At 47.9% G+C, this 17376-nt stretch overlaps 1 protein-coding gene across 1 annotated transcript in view; it reads left to right on the plus strand.

The window, feature by feature from the left end:
- The window catches only part of LOC126526251 (uncharacterized), a 32960-nt gene extending 17840 nt beyond the window's left edge, over window positions 1-15120 (plus strand). Inside the window, exons 4-5 of the mRNA XM_072284006.1 lie at window positions 604-633; window positions 14889-15120. Of these exons, the coding sequence (XP_072140107.1) occupies window positions 604-633; window positions 14889-14945 (87 nt within the window). The 3' untranslated portion in view covers window positions 14946-15120. The remainder of the gene's footprint in view (window positions 1-603; window positions 634-14888) is intronic.
- Window positions 15121-17376: the final 2256 nt, after the last annotated feature.

Below are 17376 nucleotides of genomic sequence, written 5' to 3' on the forward strand. Positions count from 1 at the left end.
GCTTCGAGTGTAGTATTGTGCTTCCACCGCTGAAGCATAGGAGCACAATTTCGTATCTCGTCGGGTCCCACCTGAGACTCGGTTGTGATGGGCCATGACGCGAACAGGTGGATTGGGCGGATCTAATGTTAGCCCACGCTAAAAAATAGTATTCGCAAGCATGGCCACCGCCCTAGTTCCCGCTTCAGTTGTCATGATCGCTAGCGCTCTCGACCGCTGACCACCAGTACCTTCTGAAATGAGTTTTCTTTTCCACTAAACTTACCTCAAGTAAGAGTTGTGAGCGTTTAGCACGTTCTATTTCTGAAAACGTTCGATCGTTCTGGCGTCCGTAGGCATGATGAGACTCATCGGCATAACTACAGCGAGATGGTTTTTAATGGATTGTCTTGGCTTGTAGGTCTTAGCACAAGGCGCCAAGAGGCGCTTTGTCTTTTCCATTTTGTTTTGAACGCTTTGTGTTTGCGTTCAACAGTAGCGTTTGTCAGAGTTTGTATATAACGCACATACGAACACTGTTCTAAAGCACTCTAATATAATCATACGATATTGCAGTCATCAAAAGATCGCCTGCCTACTTGTTCCTTTCTTTTTTCATTGCAGACGGCACAAGTAACCAGGCCGTTCTACTCCGTAAGTTATGCACTTCCTATTCTAGTGAATGCTACAAACCACGTTGAAAGCAGTTGGAAAATCGGCTTTGTTATACATATTATTACGATATCATCGAGCGATGCTCAAGAGACGAGCCGCCGCGAGAACGACGAAGTTGGTCGGCGCCCTTGGCGCGAGCGAGTGTCAGCCTGGCTGCCTGGCTCCAGTGTAAATAGCGTGTAAATAGCATCTTTCGTCTGTGTCTTTCCACACGTAACAATATATTCAGTGAAATTTTTCATTGTTTTTTGCAAACACTCCATGCACTTTTTTGACTGTGGCTGCGTGCTACTGTCTTGCAGAATAGGTCAGACGCCGCACATCACTACCATGTTCAATTCACTAGGTGTCCCAGCTGCTGGACTTGTTCTTTACAAATTTACTCAGTGATAAAAAGAAATGTTACCTAAATATCCTGATTGCAACGAGCACAGGTCTTCAATTTCGCAATTCTTTTAATATTTCTTTAACCTAAGCCTCTCTATCACGACTTTCTTAGGGTTTGGGGTTGGGCGCATCTCCTTGCGTGCCTTTCACCAAGCAAAATGCCGATTACTGTTGCATTATCTTCAAAGTCAGCCCATTCTAGTCAGAGGGCCTACATTTGATACAGTGTCATAGAAGCCCAGGCCAGTCGTAGATCCAATATAATGTGCGGTGACGTGGGTCACATGGTGGGGGTCTCTGTGTCTTGTCGTCTTCACTGGCAGGTAGGTAACGGTCATAGTGCAAAACGCTGTTCAGAATATAATCAGCTGCATGACATTTACGTACCTGCTTCACAAAAGCTTCTTGACAAAAGATTCTTGCATGTCGGTTGGATCCATGGGCTCGAACCAAACCCAAACCACAATCTTGGGCGGAACTGAACCCGAACCGAAAGAAATAACGGTCACTGGTTTGGACGAAATGACTCTAGCATATAAGGTGACAGCGCGTGTTCAAAGTTTGCACGATTGTTCAAGCTACTACTTCTTCAGCCGGCGAACGCTACTAGCAGATTGTTACGACTCACAAGTTGCACTGTGTGCGGGAATCTGGAAACACGCGTTCGATGGGCATGCGCAGGAAACTACGGCCAATGATCGGAAGAGATGCTTGCACTTCTGCAATCGGCCGTGCCTGTTCTGTTCCACGGCAAGAAAAGTTGTTTCATGTGCTCCGCTGAACCAATAGTTCTGGTGAGGCTCGCAATTCGGCCATTGGGTCAACTGTATCTCAAGCCAGATAAACAAGGCAAACACGGAGAGCGGGAAAGACGATGTCTTCGAGGAGGGATGTCGACGAGTACAGCTGCTTGAGCCACAGCACTGCGGTAGCTAATGAATGTCTTCACCTTCTCAGTGAGCGGCACGCCACAGTGAGATAATTACAAGCCTCAGAGCGCCCTAAATGAGGACCGTATCTTTTTTTCTAATCTGTTTCGGTTTCCTTTACTAGAAGGCGCATGTGTTGCGGCGTCGTGACACAGAAGGTGATCACGTGGGAGCAGGAAGTCACGACGTTTAAAACCCCGTAAACGAAATAAAAGTGGCGCCATCTCCTCTCTCCTCCTCCTGCGCCGGCATTCACTCCTTCTTCTGCCGACCGTGGCCACCCCTACGCGGTGCTCAACTAGCAGACGCTCCCCGAAGACGCTCTCCGCGTTCGCCGCCCGTATCTCTTCAACGCTAAGTAAGCGGTGGGAACACAAAGCGCGATGCTACATCGGCAGTTGGCATCCTTCGTCGGCATCGCACATCGCTGTCAAGGTCCGCACGGCGGTGCCGCCGCCCGAGTACGTTTGGTGACGGTTCATAACGGTTCGTCGCGAATGCCAAAGGCGCTAAAGAGCGATAACGGCTTGTAATGATCAGAACTTCATCAGCGCACCTGTTTGCCTCTGTACCTTCACCGCTTCCCAACGTGCGGCGTTATACGCAATATGTGCATTTCGCATACATTCAGGCTAAACAAAGACAACGCCATGGAATGTATGACTGAGTGGATAAAAAGCACGTGCGTTTGAAGACGACATGATTGAAGCCGGACACGAAAGCTGCAAATAAACGCAGCGTGAACATGCGGCACTTAGGAGAACGAAAAACTAACGAAGCCGTATACGAGTGACAGCATATGAGATGAGTGATGGGCGAAGGATAGCTCACTTACCTCACATAGCCGAGATCATTGCGTTGGGTTGAAATCAGTCCGGCTGATTCTTTGAAACCAGACCTTGCTCCGTTCCGCGTCTCGCTTGCCAGATGGAATACGGAAAGCCGCTTGCTGTCGCTTTCACGTGTGCTGCACCCGAAGGCACAGCAACACGTCATCGCAAACACGAAACTAGGCAGAAAAAGCACAAAGGAATCGCGAAAGGTGGTGCCTGCGTATGACGCTCGCAATGTTTGGCACCACGATGTCGGTGGAAACAAAAAACAAGCAAGAAAACAGCGCTGCAGAGCACGCGATGGCATTCGGCCAATGGGTGGGCCGAGCATCGAGGGAAAGTGCAGGAGAGGAGGACGGCGGCAATATTTCATTTATTTATTTATTTATTTATTTATTTATTTATTTATTTATATGTAGATGCGGCGATCTTTTACAATATCTTAGCAGGGTGGGAAACATATAAGTACATTCATACAAACATACAGTTCAACCAATCATGCCGACACTTGTATTCAACATGGCAAAAGGACAGAATGCATGAAAAAAGGAGCATGTAAACCATGTGCGGTTGCGTCATGAATGCAGGTGCACCTGAAGACGCAATAAAGAATTCTGGGTAACGACTTCATCAGGAAGTTTATTTGAATCAACTATTGTTCTTGTAAAATAAGAGCATTTGAAGCCGTTGTTGTGCGGTGTTAACGGGGTTACTGCTAGGGAGTGTTTGTGACGAGTAGCATAACGAGTTAAAGGTGTTAAGATGTGCGAGGTATCAATATGGTAGTGGCCATTCATTAGCTGAAAAAAAAGAATTTTAATCGGGAAACACGATATTGTTCTGTATTCGAGGGAAGCCACTACGTTTAAGGAGACCTGTTATAGAAGTTCGAACGTAGAAATTGTAGATAAATCGGACAGCTTTCTTTTGAATTCTTTCTAATTTTTCAATATTTGTTCTGTGTAAGAGCCTCAATTATTTACTGCATATTCTAAAATAGGAGGAACTATTGTATTATATGCCAGGAGGTGGACAGCTGGTGTGGAGAATTTTGGCGACCGTCTGAGGGTGAACAATTTGCGAAGACAATTAGCCATTACAGTGTCAGTATGTTTTGACCAGGAAAGATTCAAAGGATGGCGCTACTTTTTATTTTTATTGAGGGGCATTAACGACGCTTTGGCACTCGCTCCCCCTTTCTCGGTTTGCTGATACTCATGCTGCGGCGTGATTTAGTCGCGCAATACCTCCCTCACACGGGCAGCTTTAACTAGAGTTACGCTAGAGTTGCTAAGCGCGGTTTTATCAAAGTTGCTTTGCTGCCGTACGTGGGCTCAGTTTAGGAAAGAAATGCGGTTACGTTGTAATAGTATGAGCCAGTTTTTGTACAATTTAGCTGCGTTTATTAAAATAATATTTGATTTGGTAACTTTTTTCAACAATTCCTTCAACGAATAATACAGTGATATTGTATTTAGGAGGCGTGTCTTTTTTGCCGCTAATTCGAATTTGAAATTAGTATTTAAACCCTTGTATGGTCAAGACAGCAGCACAAGCAAGCCAATCTATTGTATTGTATATATAGTTATGTTAATCTGATTGGTATGGCGTCGATTGGCAGTTCTGACCCTGTATCGCGACTGATTCGAATGTTTCGTATGCGTCTGGTTAGTTCAAAGTTTCGTGGCGCGTGGTGTCAACAGAAATTAGATGCTTCTTGTTCAATGGTGCACAACCATGCGGCAGCCTAGCGTTCACTTCTGTGATAACTTCTTTTTTTTTACATTGTGAAGTTTGCTACCCACTGAACCCTTTCCTACTCCTGCGCCTCATCGACTGTGCTGCTCCGCCGCATATAGCTATAGAGTGGCCAGTAGAGAGAGAGAGAAAATGATAAATGAAAGGTAGGGAGGTTAACCAGGACTGAGCCGGTTGGCTACCCTACACTGGGGAAAGGGAAAGGGGGACGGAAAGATTAGAAGAAGAGACGGTCCACTGGGAGTGGCCAGTAGTAGGGCAACTGGGGTCTATGAGGAGCAGACGCTGTGTGTGTGCGACGCCAAAGCCTGGCGCATGTGTGTTGTTTTGTCCTGCTCCTTGTAAATCGATGTTATCTGGGGCACATTAAACCTCTTCCCACTCGCATATGGCGCAGTCGACTCTACGAATTGTACGATAGCCTTCTCGCCACGACTCTTCAACCCAGCCCAGTATTTACGCCTTCATGCACCTCACCTAGGCAAAGCAACCGGTCCATGGCCTCGCTGTCGCCATGCCGCTTATCAACTGCGAAGAGGCTACTGCCACCGATCTCATCGAATTCGCAGCCGACGTCATCAGAGAATGATTGGCACAGCGCGAGCTCGACACCTGGAGTTCAAAAGACGACCTCATTCAGCGTCTACTAGCTGACATTGCCGAGAAAAGAGCACGTGGGTCAACTGACGCAACTTCTGCTAGTTTCAAGCGTGCACATGGTTCCGCTACAGTCCAACCGACGATGCCAGCCATGCCACGCTTTACAACGGGCTCAGTGCAAAACACACAACTACTCACAGCGTTTCTACAACAACACTTTGCGTTCACCGCATATCTTGCCCCCATCCGACCCATCAACGTCACCACGCTGTCTGACTTATCCGCTACCGTCCCCACATTCAGCGTTGGCACTGGCTTCCCCGCTCACCAAATAGAGGATCTCGGACGCACACAACAGCTCGCGTTTTGCGCACCATCAACACTTTTAACAATCGCTGCTTCTAAACTACGGGGTGCTGCAGCGGATTGGGAAGTGACATCAGGCAGCCAGTTCACAAGATAGCTTGAATAGAAGTGCGGGCTCCTGACCCAGTTATGTGAGAAACTTTCGCTTATACAGCGGCAAGAAAGAGTAGCCGAGCGAGCACAAAACATAGGCGAAACCTTGTTAAGCTACGCCCTTGCCAAACACAGGACAATTACCTGCTTTCCGGTGACTACCCCTGAGAAAGAACGCATCCAGTATCTCATGAAAGGGACACACGACGACCAGGTGGCTCTGGCGTAAGTTCAGTGCAGCGACCGAAAACTGTTGCTGATTTTCTAAGCATTGTGACCGAGGTTAATTGTACTTGTGACCATGACCGCCTCGCCCGCTTCTCGCGATGTGCAAGGGCGCTATAACGTAATGTGATTCAAAACTTTTCTAATCCAATTCTGCAGTCAGTGGTGTGCGATTGGTCAAAACTTTTTTGGGCAACACGAATTTCGCCTGTTTGTTCTGTGACGTCACCAAAACTGCCAAAGCTCCCAATGTAACATGACATGTACACACTGATTATGCATGGTTCGACTGAACAAACAAAAAGTAATTATTTCTGATTCGATGCCTTTTCGTCATTAATCTTCTGCTATTGGTCAAAAAGGTTTCAGGCTGCACCCACTTCACCTGTATGTCACTCGACGTCACAAAACCGCGAAAACTCCTTGCATTAAAGTGAGGTGTACGCGTTAGAGATGCATTACTATGCCGAATAAAACTTGATTTTTTCGGAATAGCTGGAGGCTGTTCATTTCTGAAAGGAATGGAACATGGCTGCCGCCAATGGCTCAGGCACTGGCTACTCGCACCTGCTGGAGAGCATGGGTTTATTTGCGTATAACTAAACTTTTTGCTTGGCCGTATAACGTTATCGAGCCCTTTCAGCACGTATACGACACCATTCTGCTAGCTGTTCTTTGTTGAGGATCCGTTTTAGCGGCACTTTTAACCTTCCGTTGCATGCCGCTGCGATTTTAGACAAGCCACCGCAACTTAAGTGAGGGAAAGCGGACTAATCGCAGACGCCGGCTCCTCCCTCTTCATCCAGTTATCTATTTTCAGTGCGCTGGCTCGGCACCATGGAAACCGTCTCCACTTGAGCGTGCTCTCCACCTCTTAATTGTCAGCCAATTAGATAAGAAAAACCGCTCAATATAGGCAATGTTATTTCTTTTGAAAGCAAACAAAAGTGACCTCCTATAAACGAGGAGAGCATTTGATTGGGCTACCGAAGCGATTCTGCCGGTCACCGCCCGATGCTTGCGATGGCGGTTACGTAAATTTGACGTCAGTCAATTGGAATAAAAACATATTGGAATAGCTTTAAGTTATAGGGCGCCAGGACAGTTTCCAAGACACTGAAGAGCTCCTGTGATCCTGTGCACATCCCACACTTATCCCAGCCAACCGCTGTTCGACAACCCGCGCCACCGCCGCAGCTCACCCGGGTTGTTAGCTTACCGCCCAGTGAACAAGAGGCTAGATATGAGGCAATTTCTTCCGAACACCGTGCCCCTGGATACCGCGCAGGCCAGGACCTAAATAGACCAACGTGCATTAATTGCCGACAGTTAGGTGACTTGGCTGCCAAGTGCACTGAGCCCAGATCTCCGCGTCAGCAACCTCCAGGCAACACGAAACCGCATACCACTGCCCTTTCTTGCCTCGAAGGATCATTTGTGCAATGCGCTAAGCTCACGTCGCAGGTGTCGGAGAAGTCGGTGCCCTCCCATACAGTGGCTCTAAGATCGCAATATTGGCTGAAAACTTCGTTATATCCTCTGCCTTGTCGCCTTGGACAAAGTCAACAATCTCCGTCGTTGCAGACGGTTGGCTTCGCCCAGTTTTGCCCCCAAAGGGAAACATCGATTGCGATAGCAAATTAGTGGACAGCTCTACGAAGGATAGAAGTTTTATCGGCCGTATAAACTTGGAAGCATTCACTTGCTAACTGAAATAACAAGCATGGTGTCAGCGCGCGAAAGCAAACATGAACACATAACACACGATAAGCACGGGCACTCGCTGTCAAAACACTGGTGTGACCAAGCGCGACAGCATCAACTCAAGGGTAGCGAGAAGACAGCGCGCACAGAGGTATGAGCCGCCAGGAAATCCCTTTGAAATACGGGGCGTGTGACCGCGCGCGGCCGTCCAAAGTACACATTTGGTGGCGGAGTCGCAGTCACCCTCCCCCCTTACCTCTCACGCTGCCTCCCCGGTTTCCTCCATATATGGAGCGCGAGATTGAGCCGCAATCGACAGTTCCCTTTGCGCCCGGTCGCGAAACGCTCTGTTTCTGCGGGAGCACAACGCCACCCTCACCCCTTGCCTTCCTCGCATCCCCCCACAGCCTTTCGCGCGACAGAACACAGCGCGTTTACTCTCAGCTTTCTTCGCTCGCGCGCGCCAGATTGAGCCGCGATCGTTGGCTTCTCTCGCATGCTTTCATTCGTGCATAGAGCATACGACGCGTGGGGACATTGTTGTTGCCCTTGTAATTTATATGGAACATCACGGCGACGCCGACAGTGACGGCAAATTCCATATAATTGCTATCGCAATAAAAGTGCTTTCGAGGATGTCGAACGCCGCGCTGTTTACACGCTAACCCAGTCCCCATTTACCTTCACTTACTTTGCCACTGGAGGCCTACAGCTCGAACCACTTCCAGATGTCAACCAGTCATCGTAGCTTGCACTGGCGTGCCATGATAAAGCCGTTGCTGAAAGCAGGATCAATGAAAAGACAGCCGAGCCACCCAGCTATTCAAGCAACTCAACAATGGAAGAAACAAGTTCCATCCTCAGTGACACCAAGGACAAACAGCCATCGTCCGAGATCTCCTTCAGCAACATATAAAGCTCTTGGCCACCGACGAGAATGATCTGTGCCTCCACGAGGGAGCTGAACACGCCCTCAATCTTGCCCCTACAGGCGTGCGGTATAACCGACAACGGTATCGTTATGCTGCTGGTGGTGGAACATTCATTGAGCAGCAAACCGGTGTCATCTTGCCATCCTAAAGCCCATGGGCCCTTCCTGCAGTAGTTGTTTCAAGAGGCACCAAAAAGCGGCTCTGTTTGAATTATCTCCCTCTCAGTAAACCGACTGTCACATTGCGCGACCGCTGCCCCGTGCCGAGGACACTACCGACGACATCGCTGGCAACTCCCTGTTCGGATGCCTAGACCTGAAATTTGCCTACTGGCAAATTGGGGCACGAGAGGAAGATCAGCCTAAAGCGTCATTCATGACCCACCATGAAACCTTTCATTGAACAAGAATGGCGTTTGGTCCTCACAGCGCCTGTGCAACTTTTCATAAAGTTATGCAAAAGATATTTCGACAACAAGCGGCGACATGCAATGTGTGGTGTCTGTGTATATCTCGGTGATGTCCTGTTCATTGGCACCAACTTCGACTTCGTAGACTTGCTACAGGAAGTCCTCAGACTACTTCTGAAAAGCGGCTTCAAAGTCACACTTGCCAGATGCCAGTTTGCACTGCCATCGTTGACATTCCTGGGATACGTTCTCTCCCAAGAAGGCAAACAACCAAATCCGGCAAAAATGGAAGTGGTCTTGAAGATCCCTGCGCCAAAGAATACTAAGTCTGTACTACGCTGGCTACAGAGAGCAATTACAGCGAAGCTATATATGGCTGGCCGATTCGTCCGACCTCCCGTCCGTCTCTGGGTCGCCTGTACGCCGAAAACTCCTCCGGCGCAATGCCATGCGCATGTGCGAAAAAAAGAGAACGAAATAGAGGCGGGTGATTAGTCAACACCGCCTAGACAGCACAAGGCCTGTTTACTCCGACCAATGACATCACGCTACCTGGCCCAAAATTTCCATTGACAATGCCGGCAGGATGAAAGCGGTGGCGTTAAAATCCCTCTTGCCTACTCGGGAGCATCCCCATTGCATTCTATGGTAGTCGGGCCAGGTAATATGATGTCATAAATCGCAGTGAAAAGGCCTTTTCCTGTCTAGGTGGTGATGCATTAGATGCATCAGTAGTGACGTAGTTGCCCTCCATCGCAGCTGAGCGCGCGCGCAGCAGTTTCCCTCCGGCTCCGAAATGGGTAGGACACGCGTCATGCGTAATCCTGAGGAGCAGGTAGCTTTCGATCAGCAATGCCGCGAGCAGAACCGGGAGCGAGTTCTACGCTGTGCCGATGCTGCAGCCCGGGCAACAGAACAGGCTCGTGCAGCCGATCGCAAGCAGTAACTGTGTACCGAGGATCCGGCAGCCTACTAAACCGTCGTTTAATGAGCCGTCGGGATTAACCTAGTGATAACATCGGGATCGCATGTGTCAGCTTCGCTTGTTAACCATCTGTACAGAATGCATTGGCGCTGATATTTTTACATACGAATCCTACCCGACTTTGCCAAGATATCAGCACCTCTTCAGGCAATTGTCAGTACCGGAACTTTCAGATTAGCTACAGCTTGTGATTCTGCATTCGAGGCTCTTCGAAAAGCATTAAATTAAGCCCCCGTAATTCATGATTTAGACCCTACCTCCCCAACGGATGCCTCTGTGGTGGCACTCGGTGCTGTGCTGTCTCAACGACAAGGTGCTAACAACGTTGTCATCGAATACTCATGCAAAGCGCTCGCAGCTCCCGAAAAGAAGTCACACAGTAATGTTTGTGATTACCTTGGATGCCATTGGGCCATCTGTTTGAAGTTCCGCTAGCACCCCTTTTACCGAGCGTTCTCCCCTCTGGCGGATAACTGGACTGTGGCCTGTTTCACCACCAACATTAATCCCTCACACCAGTTTACTAGCATGCCGATGGACCTGGTAGAACTTTACGGTTCAACGCAAGCCAGGCAAAGGGAATGTCGCTTACATGCTTTCCCTTCTTTCGTGTGCCACATTCGATCCCATGGCAACACGGTGTCCATTTCAACAGGAAGACTAGGAGTATTTATCCATACTCCAAAAGCTCTTAACTTACAGTGAAGGAAGTACTGACTTCTTTGTGGGTGACATACTGTATCATTGTATGCCTTCCAGCCTAAACACAATTTTGGCACACTCAAGCTATACCAGCCAGCTCTTCAAATATCTCACGACAACAGCGGACATATGGATGCAAAGTGTGCACAATTCACAGCTACAAGACCGCTATTGCTGGCCACAGATGAACACTACTGTGACTCTATATATGCAGGGCTGTCTGATATGCAAGGCTTACAACCGCCCTACAATGAGAGACGTGGGAAAGGTGTGCTTTAGGCCAAAGACAGATGTACCACTTACTCATATTCCAATGGACCACATTACAAAGCATCTTGGCAACAGCAATAACTTTATATTGAATGTAATCTACTTTGCTACGCACTTCGTAGTACCTGATTTTGGGTCTCCAACAAGTACAAAGGACGCAACTAAGCACTTGCATTCAGTGTTCTATCGCTATCGTGTCCCTCATAAATGTTTGGTCAGATCATGACCATGCTTTCAATTACCATGAATTTAAGTGCTTCCTGAGTTTTCATGGAATTCAGCAGCCCTTCTCCATTCCATACCATGCGTCGAGCAATGGTCTCGTGAAGCAAAGCAGCGCAAATCTTGTGTCGGTGCTGAAGAAAACGTGTGGCGCTGAACCTTCACTTTGGAAATGAAAACTCGTCGCCGCCGTCTTTTCCATGAACACCATGATGAAAACGAGCTTAGGATTTTCGTCCTTTGAACTACTGAGTGGGTTTGTTGAAAATTATCCACAAAGAAATTCCCCCATTCAGTGACAAGTAGGTTTGAGGCAAGGCTATTGAGTCGTACAGAAAGTCGTGCAGAAGCCCAAGACAACTTGGTGCAAGATCAGCAGCAACGAAACCGTCGCTACGGTGAGTAACATCGTCATGCCAAGTTCAAAATTGATCAGTACGTCTCGCTTCAACGTCAAGAGCCTATCAGAGATGGCACATCCAAGCTCGCCCCACGTTCAAGAACCTGTATAGGATTGTGGACCGAAAGACACCCGTCAACTTTGTGGCTCGTCATATCACTGCCCACCCTGCCAGCGGAAGGGATGAAAGAACTGCTCACTCTAGCCAAATGAAGCCATTTCGTCCACCGTACGTCGACCAAGCCCTGCTGAACCTACAAGGAGCGCTTCCTACCGTGCCACTTGAACATACAGAATCTGAGAATAGGGACGCAAACTGTCCGCTACGCCACACACGGAGTCTGTGCAAGATAGATGCAACAGAGCACCCTGTCCCGAAGCAACTGCGGTAATCGCGGACTATGTAGCGAACACCGCCATAGCAGGGAACCCTTATGCTATCAATCCACCGGGTCGTCATATTCATCAGCCGAGGTGGCGTGAGGACTACGAAAACTGACATCAGAGAGGGGGGGAAGTGCTTTTGAGAGGGATGGGATGTGAGGTCTCCTCCCTGCCGAACCGCTTCCTATTGTTGCGCCTCAGCCCCTGTGCTGCTCCGCCACTTATAGCTATAAGTGGCCAGTGGTCCGGCAACTGGGGACCTAGGAGGGACAGACGCTGTGTACGTGCCATGCCATATCCCGATGTGTGTGTTGCTATGTCGCGCTCTTTGTAATCCTATGTTATCTACTCCAGAGTAAACGTCTTCCCACTCACATCATATATGCATGCATTCTGCGGGCCCCAGCGCAGTGAGCAGAGGTGATTTTTTCGAAATGCGTATTAATGCCCGCGTAGACCCAAGACTGGTCAGTCAAAGCACTTTTCGCTCGAGAGTTCAGACGACGCTGCTATGCTCACAACTGGTATGGCAAGTGCTATTTTGCCTGTTTCTCAGTTTTCGAGAGGCGACTGAGGATGCAAAACTCGGTTTCTGATAACCGTAGTCAGGCGGCTAAGCACGGATGCGTCTGCTGAGTAGCTTGCAGTAACCATTGTCAACGGTATCAGTATAGTTAGTGTGACGATTTCCTACTCCATCCTGACAACCTTGTATTAGTAAAGCCATGTCACAAACACATCAAAACCCAAAGGTATAAGTTGAAAAGCGATCCTCGTAAGTTAGCTAGGAAGCTCTGGGGCTTGCCGACATTCGGTCTAGAGTCTAGTTCTCTTGGACCATCTCTGTATTTCCCAAACAGGTAAATTAGAAGTACTAAACGTCATCTCAGTACTCATTTAAACGTGTCCCTTTGTGGTCCACTACGGGCGATGGATAAAAGTGTACGCTTTCTTATCAAGTATACGGACCACTTCAGGCGAATTTCAACCGCGAGCGAAAGCTTGCCACGTTGAGCCGACAACAATAGCGGCTTGATGCAGCGGTGTCTTCTTGCGCTCACATAAGAGGAAGACGGTGAGGGTGCAGGCCATCTCACTCGCAGAAGGGGGGAGAGGAGAGATGCGAAAAAAGGCCTCCTAGACAGCACAAGAACTGCGCACTTCGGTCCATGACGTCATGCTACCTTGCGCGACTGCCATAGAATCTAATTAGGATGCTCCAACGCCCCCTATATAGCAAAGGGCCTTTTCACTCCGATCCTTGACGTCATGCTAGTGGCCCGACTGTCATAGAATCCAATGGGGCTGTTCCCGAGTGGGCAACAGTGATTTTGACGTCACCGCTTTCGTCACGTCAGCTTTGCCAATGAAAATTCTGGGCCAGTAGCATGATGCAGTGAACAGGCGTTGTGCTATCTAGGTGGTGTTGATGCTCCCGAGCAAGTTGCGGTATTTTTCACGTCACCGCCCACGTCACATAGGACCTGGTGATGGAAATTCCGGTGCAAGCAGCCTGACGTTGTCAAGCATAGTGCACAGACCTGCTATCAAGGAGCGCTAGGGGTGTGCGAATAGTTATTTTGAGACCGAATAGAATACGAATCTAATATCGCCTGAAGCGAATGGAATACAATATTCAATACTTTTCGAATAGTCTTCGAATAATGAATAATCGTTATCACAGTTAATATAACACAATGTTTGAAGTTACGAAGTTTCGGTCATCACGTAGTATGTTATGAAGTGCCGTTTCTTAAAAGCAAAAATGGAGAATCAGGAGCAAACACGTAGTTTCTTCGCATGCAAAGGGCTCTTAAAGGAGTCCGAACGATCGCTGTACAGCCTGAAAAGTATGGCTACGTAATTGACGTAGCCTGTTCCGCTACGCGCGTTCTGATATTTTAATGGCTGTACAATGGACCCTGGGTTGAAAATTTGCCGTCTTTTTGCTACAACCATATGTTTTTCTGGGCGCAGTTCACATTTTGAATTATTCGAAAGCAGTCAAAATATATTTGCATTTAGAAATATTGACAATTCGATTCTAAAACAGAATCGGATATGACCCGTTTCGATTATTTATTTGAAAGTTTTGAATATTTTCACACCCCTAAGCGCGCTAAGTGCGCATTTCATTTCTACACGGGCTGTGGCAGATCAGCGAGGGCATTCGTCCTATGTTGCAGGTTGTCTGCGCTGAGTTTCAAGGCTAGCCGACCGGAGGCAGCTGATGGCTTAGCGTGCGCTGTGATGTCGCTTGCCTGTCTGTGAAAGAGTTCACACTCTTTGGCAGTAATCTTATTCCACAACAATATTCGTCATCTGCTTTCCTTGCATTTTCTTTCTTGAAAGCTCTGCGCTCGCTACTTCTCTGTCCAGAATGCTGTGTTACCATAATAACACGCATGCCGTCCGTGACCTGGCAGTATCGCGCACGCAGCGTTAAAGAAAGGAGATGCCGGCAAGACAGACGACAATCGTTGTTCGACAAGATTAGCCCGAAATAGTGCAAACATTTTAACAGTGCAGTCCGCGTTGAAGCCAGCGGCAGCGCGAGGGGAAGTTCAGTCGCCGCTGCCACCGCTCTTCATCACGCCAGCGTCCTGTCAGCGAGTGTCCGCGGGGATCGAGTGAGATGTGTTCGTGCATACCTAAGCGCGCAAGACAACGTGCTTGCTAATCTAGCTAGTAAGCGAACACTAACAGCAATAAACTAAACTTAGTATGGTTGTCTAATAATTTGCTATCGCCACCAATGCTTCGCCTGTCGAGCGAAACTGACTTTTAGATCCAGCGGCCATGATCACACAGTGGCTATCAGCTGGGGCCGCTTTACCTCCGCATTATGCAGCAAGCGCTCGCTCGCGCCAGCGCGCGTGCTCACTCAAAATTCGTAGGTAAAACCGGCCTAATAATGTCACGAGGAACACATTATCTGAAGTACATTTATAAACAATGAAGGAACAATACCGGTTCAACAAGTACATCTGAAGAAAAAACAACATCATTTCGCGTTTCTGCATTTCCTTTTCCAGGACGAGGTGAAGAAGATCATTCGTGGCCATTTTGACAGCTGCCGTGAACTGGCTTAAGTCATGGATTGAAGTTCTGCCGTCAGCGGAAAGCTCCGAGTGAATAAATTCCTCTTTTGGCACAACCATGCAAGATATGGCTAAAGGGCCACAGTTGCAAATATTCAGGCGCATGGCATGCACGTTTGTTCAATAAAAACAATCCACATAATATAGGGAAAACAACGCTCAATAATGGCCGACTTTATCTCAATGTCCAAATAGTAATAAGCAGGCGTTCTCGTAGCCCACATTTCACTTCTGGTTAATCAGGCTGGCGACAATGTGTGAGCTTACGACCCGACCAGCTGTGTAGCTAATCAGAACAATTCCCCGCATTGGGCACCTTCCTCTCCTATGCAACCGTGTTTTTGAGCCGCAGTTCCCTAAATCTATACAACAAAGAAACTGTTCTAAAGCATTTTCGTTTGTATTTCCGCAAACAAAATGGAACTTCTACTATATGGATGCTGTAGTAATGCTGCTTTGCTATGTATATTAGGATTTTCTTCATTTCGTTTTTGATTTTGTATGAATTGTTATATTTTCACTTAAAAAATGCCAATCAACATAGCTCTTTCTTCAACGCGAGTCCGAGGAGGTGAAGACAGCTTAGTTCCGGATGTGTAAAGCTGTCGTTCAGCCTTCTGCCAAAAAAGAGCTCCGTCAGAACCCCGCCATTGTGGCCTGGCACATAGCAAGGTAAATGCATCTGGTAGCGAAGTTTCGACAGAAGCCCTTAAGTTGAAAACACGGTGGCTCATAGTGGTTACATGAGCGTGAGCGCCATCTGTGTGAACAGGAAACACTTCCGACTGAACAATAATGTGACTCATTTCCATTAAAAACAGAAGTGATGTTGTAGGAACAGAAAGCACACAAAGGATTGCCAATTCTTGGCAATTCTGCGCTGATAACGATGACATGACTGCGTTGATAACGCAACTACCATCGTTGAGCTTGTATGCCTGATGGCGCTAGTCCAGTCTCCTCTTCTACCGCTCGGCTCTATGAGTCCACTATAAGGCTACGTCTCCAGGGATGAAGGCACTGCCGTTAAACGCTTTAAGTTGTGTAGATGGCACTGCCAGAGTCTAGATGAGCTGGCTTCAAGCGGTCGATGGAAATTGTCTCTTCGCGCCCGTTGACAAGAAGTGTGAAAAACTTGATATCACCCTTGAGGACTTGTCGTAAGGAGCATTCAAAGGAACGCGAGTCGTGTCGTGACGAATAAATATGTGACTGCTATGAAGTAAAGATGGGCTCATGTAAACATTTCTGCGATCGTTTCGAAGCGGCGGTGGTATAACAGTGTCCATTGTAATGCGAAGGCGGTCGGCGTAGGATTGCAGGTCGGCAGATGACGGTTCCGAGGCGAAGAAGTCACCGGGTATGCGAAGTGTCGCGCCGAAAACGAGTTCTGCTGAGGAACACTGTGCATCTGCTTTCAGAGCTGTGCGAAGGCCTAGTGGAACAAAAGGCAGGCGCTCTGTCCATGGAATCTTGGAGTCATGGGCATGAAGTGCTGCTTTCAGTTGACGGTGGAAGCGTTCTACCATGCCATTGGAACTTGAGTGATAAGCTGTCGTTCGTATGGTGCGTTACACCCAGAAGACGGGAGAGACACTGAAAGAGGGACGAGCCAAATTGTCGTCCTCTGTCTGTCGTTATGGTGTGTGGCATGCCGTAACGAGAAATCTAGGTATTTAAGATGGCCTGTGCTACGAACTACGGGTAACAGCAGATTGTTGTTGAAGGATGTTGGGCAGATTGTTCTAGAGAAACTGGCCACCCTGCATACGCAATGCCTCATGACCTCGAGCGTACCGGAATCTTGGAAGAACGCTAACATAATCCTAATCCATAAGAAAGGGGACGCCAAAGACTTGAAAAATTATAGACCAATCACCTTACTGTCAGTTCCCTACAAACTATTTACTAAGGTAATCGCAAATAGAATCAGGAACACCTTAAACTTCTGTCAAGCAAAGGACCAGGCAGGATTCCGTAAAGGCTACTCAACAATAGGCCATATTCACACTATCAATCAGGTGATAGAGAAATGTGCGGAATATAACCAACCATTATACATAGCTTTCATTCATTACGAGAAAGCGTCTGATTCAGTCGAAACCTCAGCAGTCATGGAGGTATTAGGAATCAGGGTGTAGATGAGCCATATGTAAAAATATTGGAAGATATCTATAGCGGCTCTACAGCCACCGTAGTCCTCCATAAAGAAAGCAACAAAATCCCAATAAAGAAAGGCGTCAGGCAAGGAAATACGATCTCTCCAATGCTATTCACAGCGTGTTTACAGGAGGTAGTCAGAGACCTGGATTGGGAAGAATTGGGGATAAAAGTTAATGGAGAATACGTTAGTAACTTGCGATTCGCTGATGATATTGCCTTGCTTAGTAACTCAGGGGACCAAGTGCAATGCATGCTCACT

This window comes from Dermacentor andersoni, chromosome 8 (assembly GCF_023375885.2).
Source record: "Dermacentor andersoni chromosome 8, qqDerAnde1_hic_scaffold, whole genome shotgun sequence".
Lineage (NCBI taxonomy): Eukaryota > Metazoa > Arthropoda > Arachnida > Ixodida > Ixodidae > Dermacentor > Dermacentor andersoni.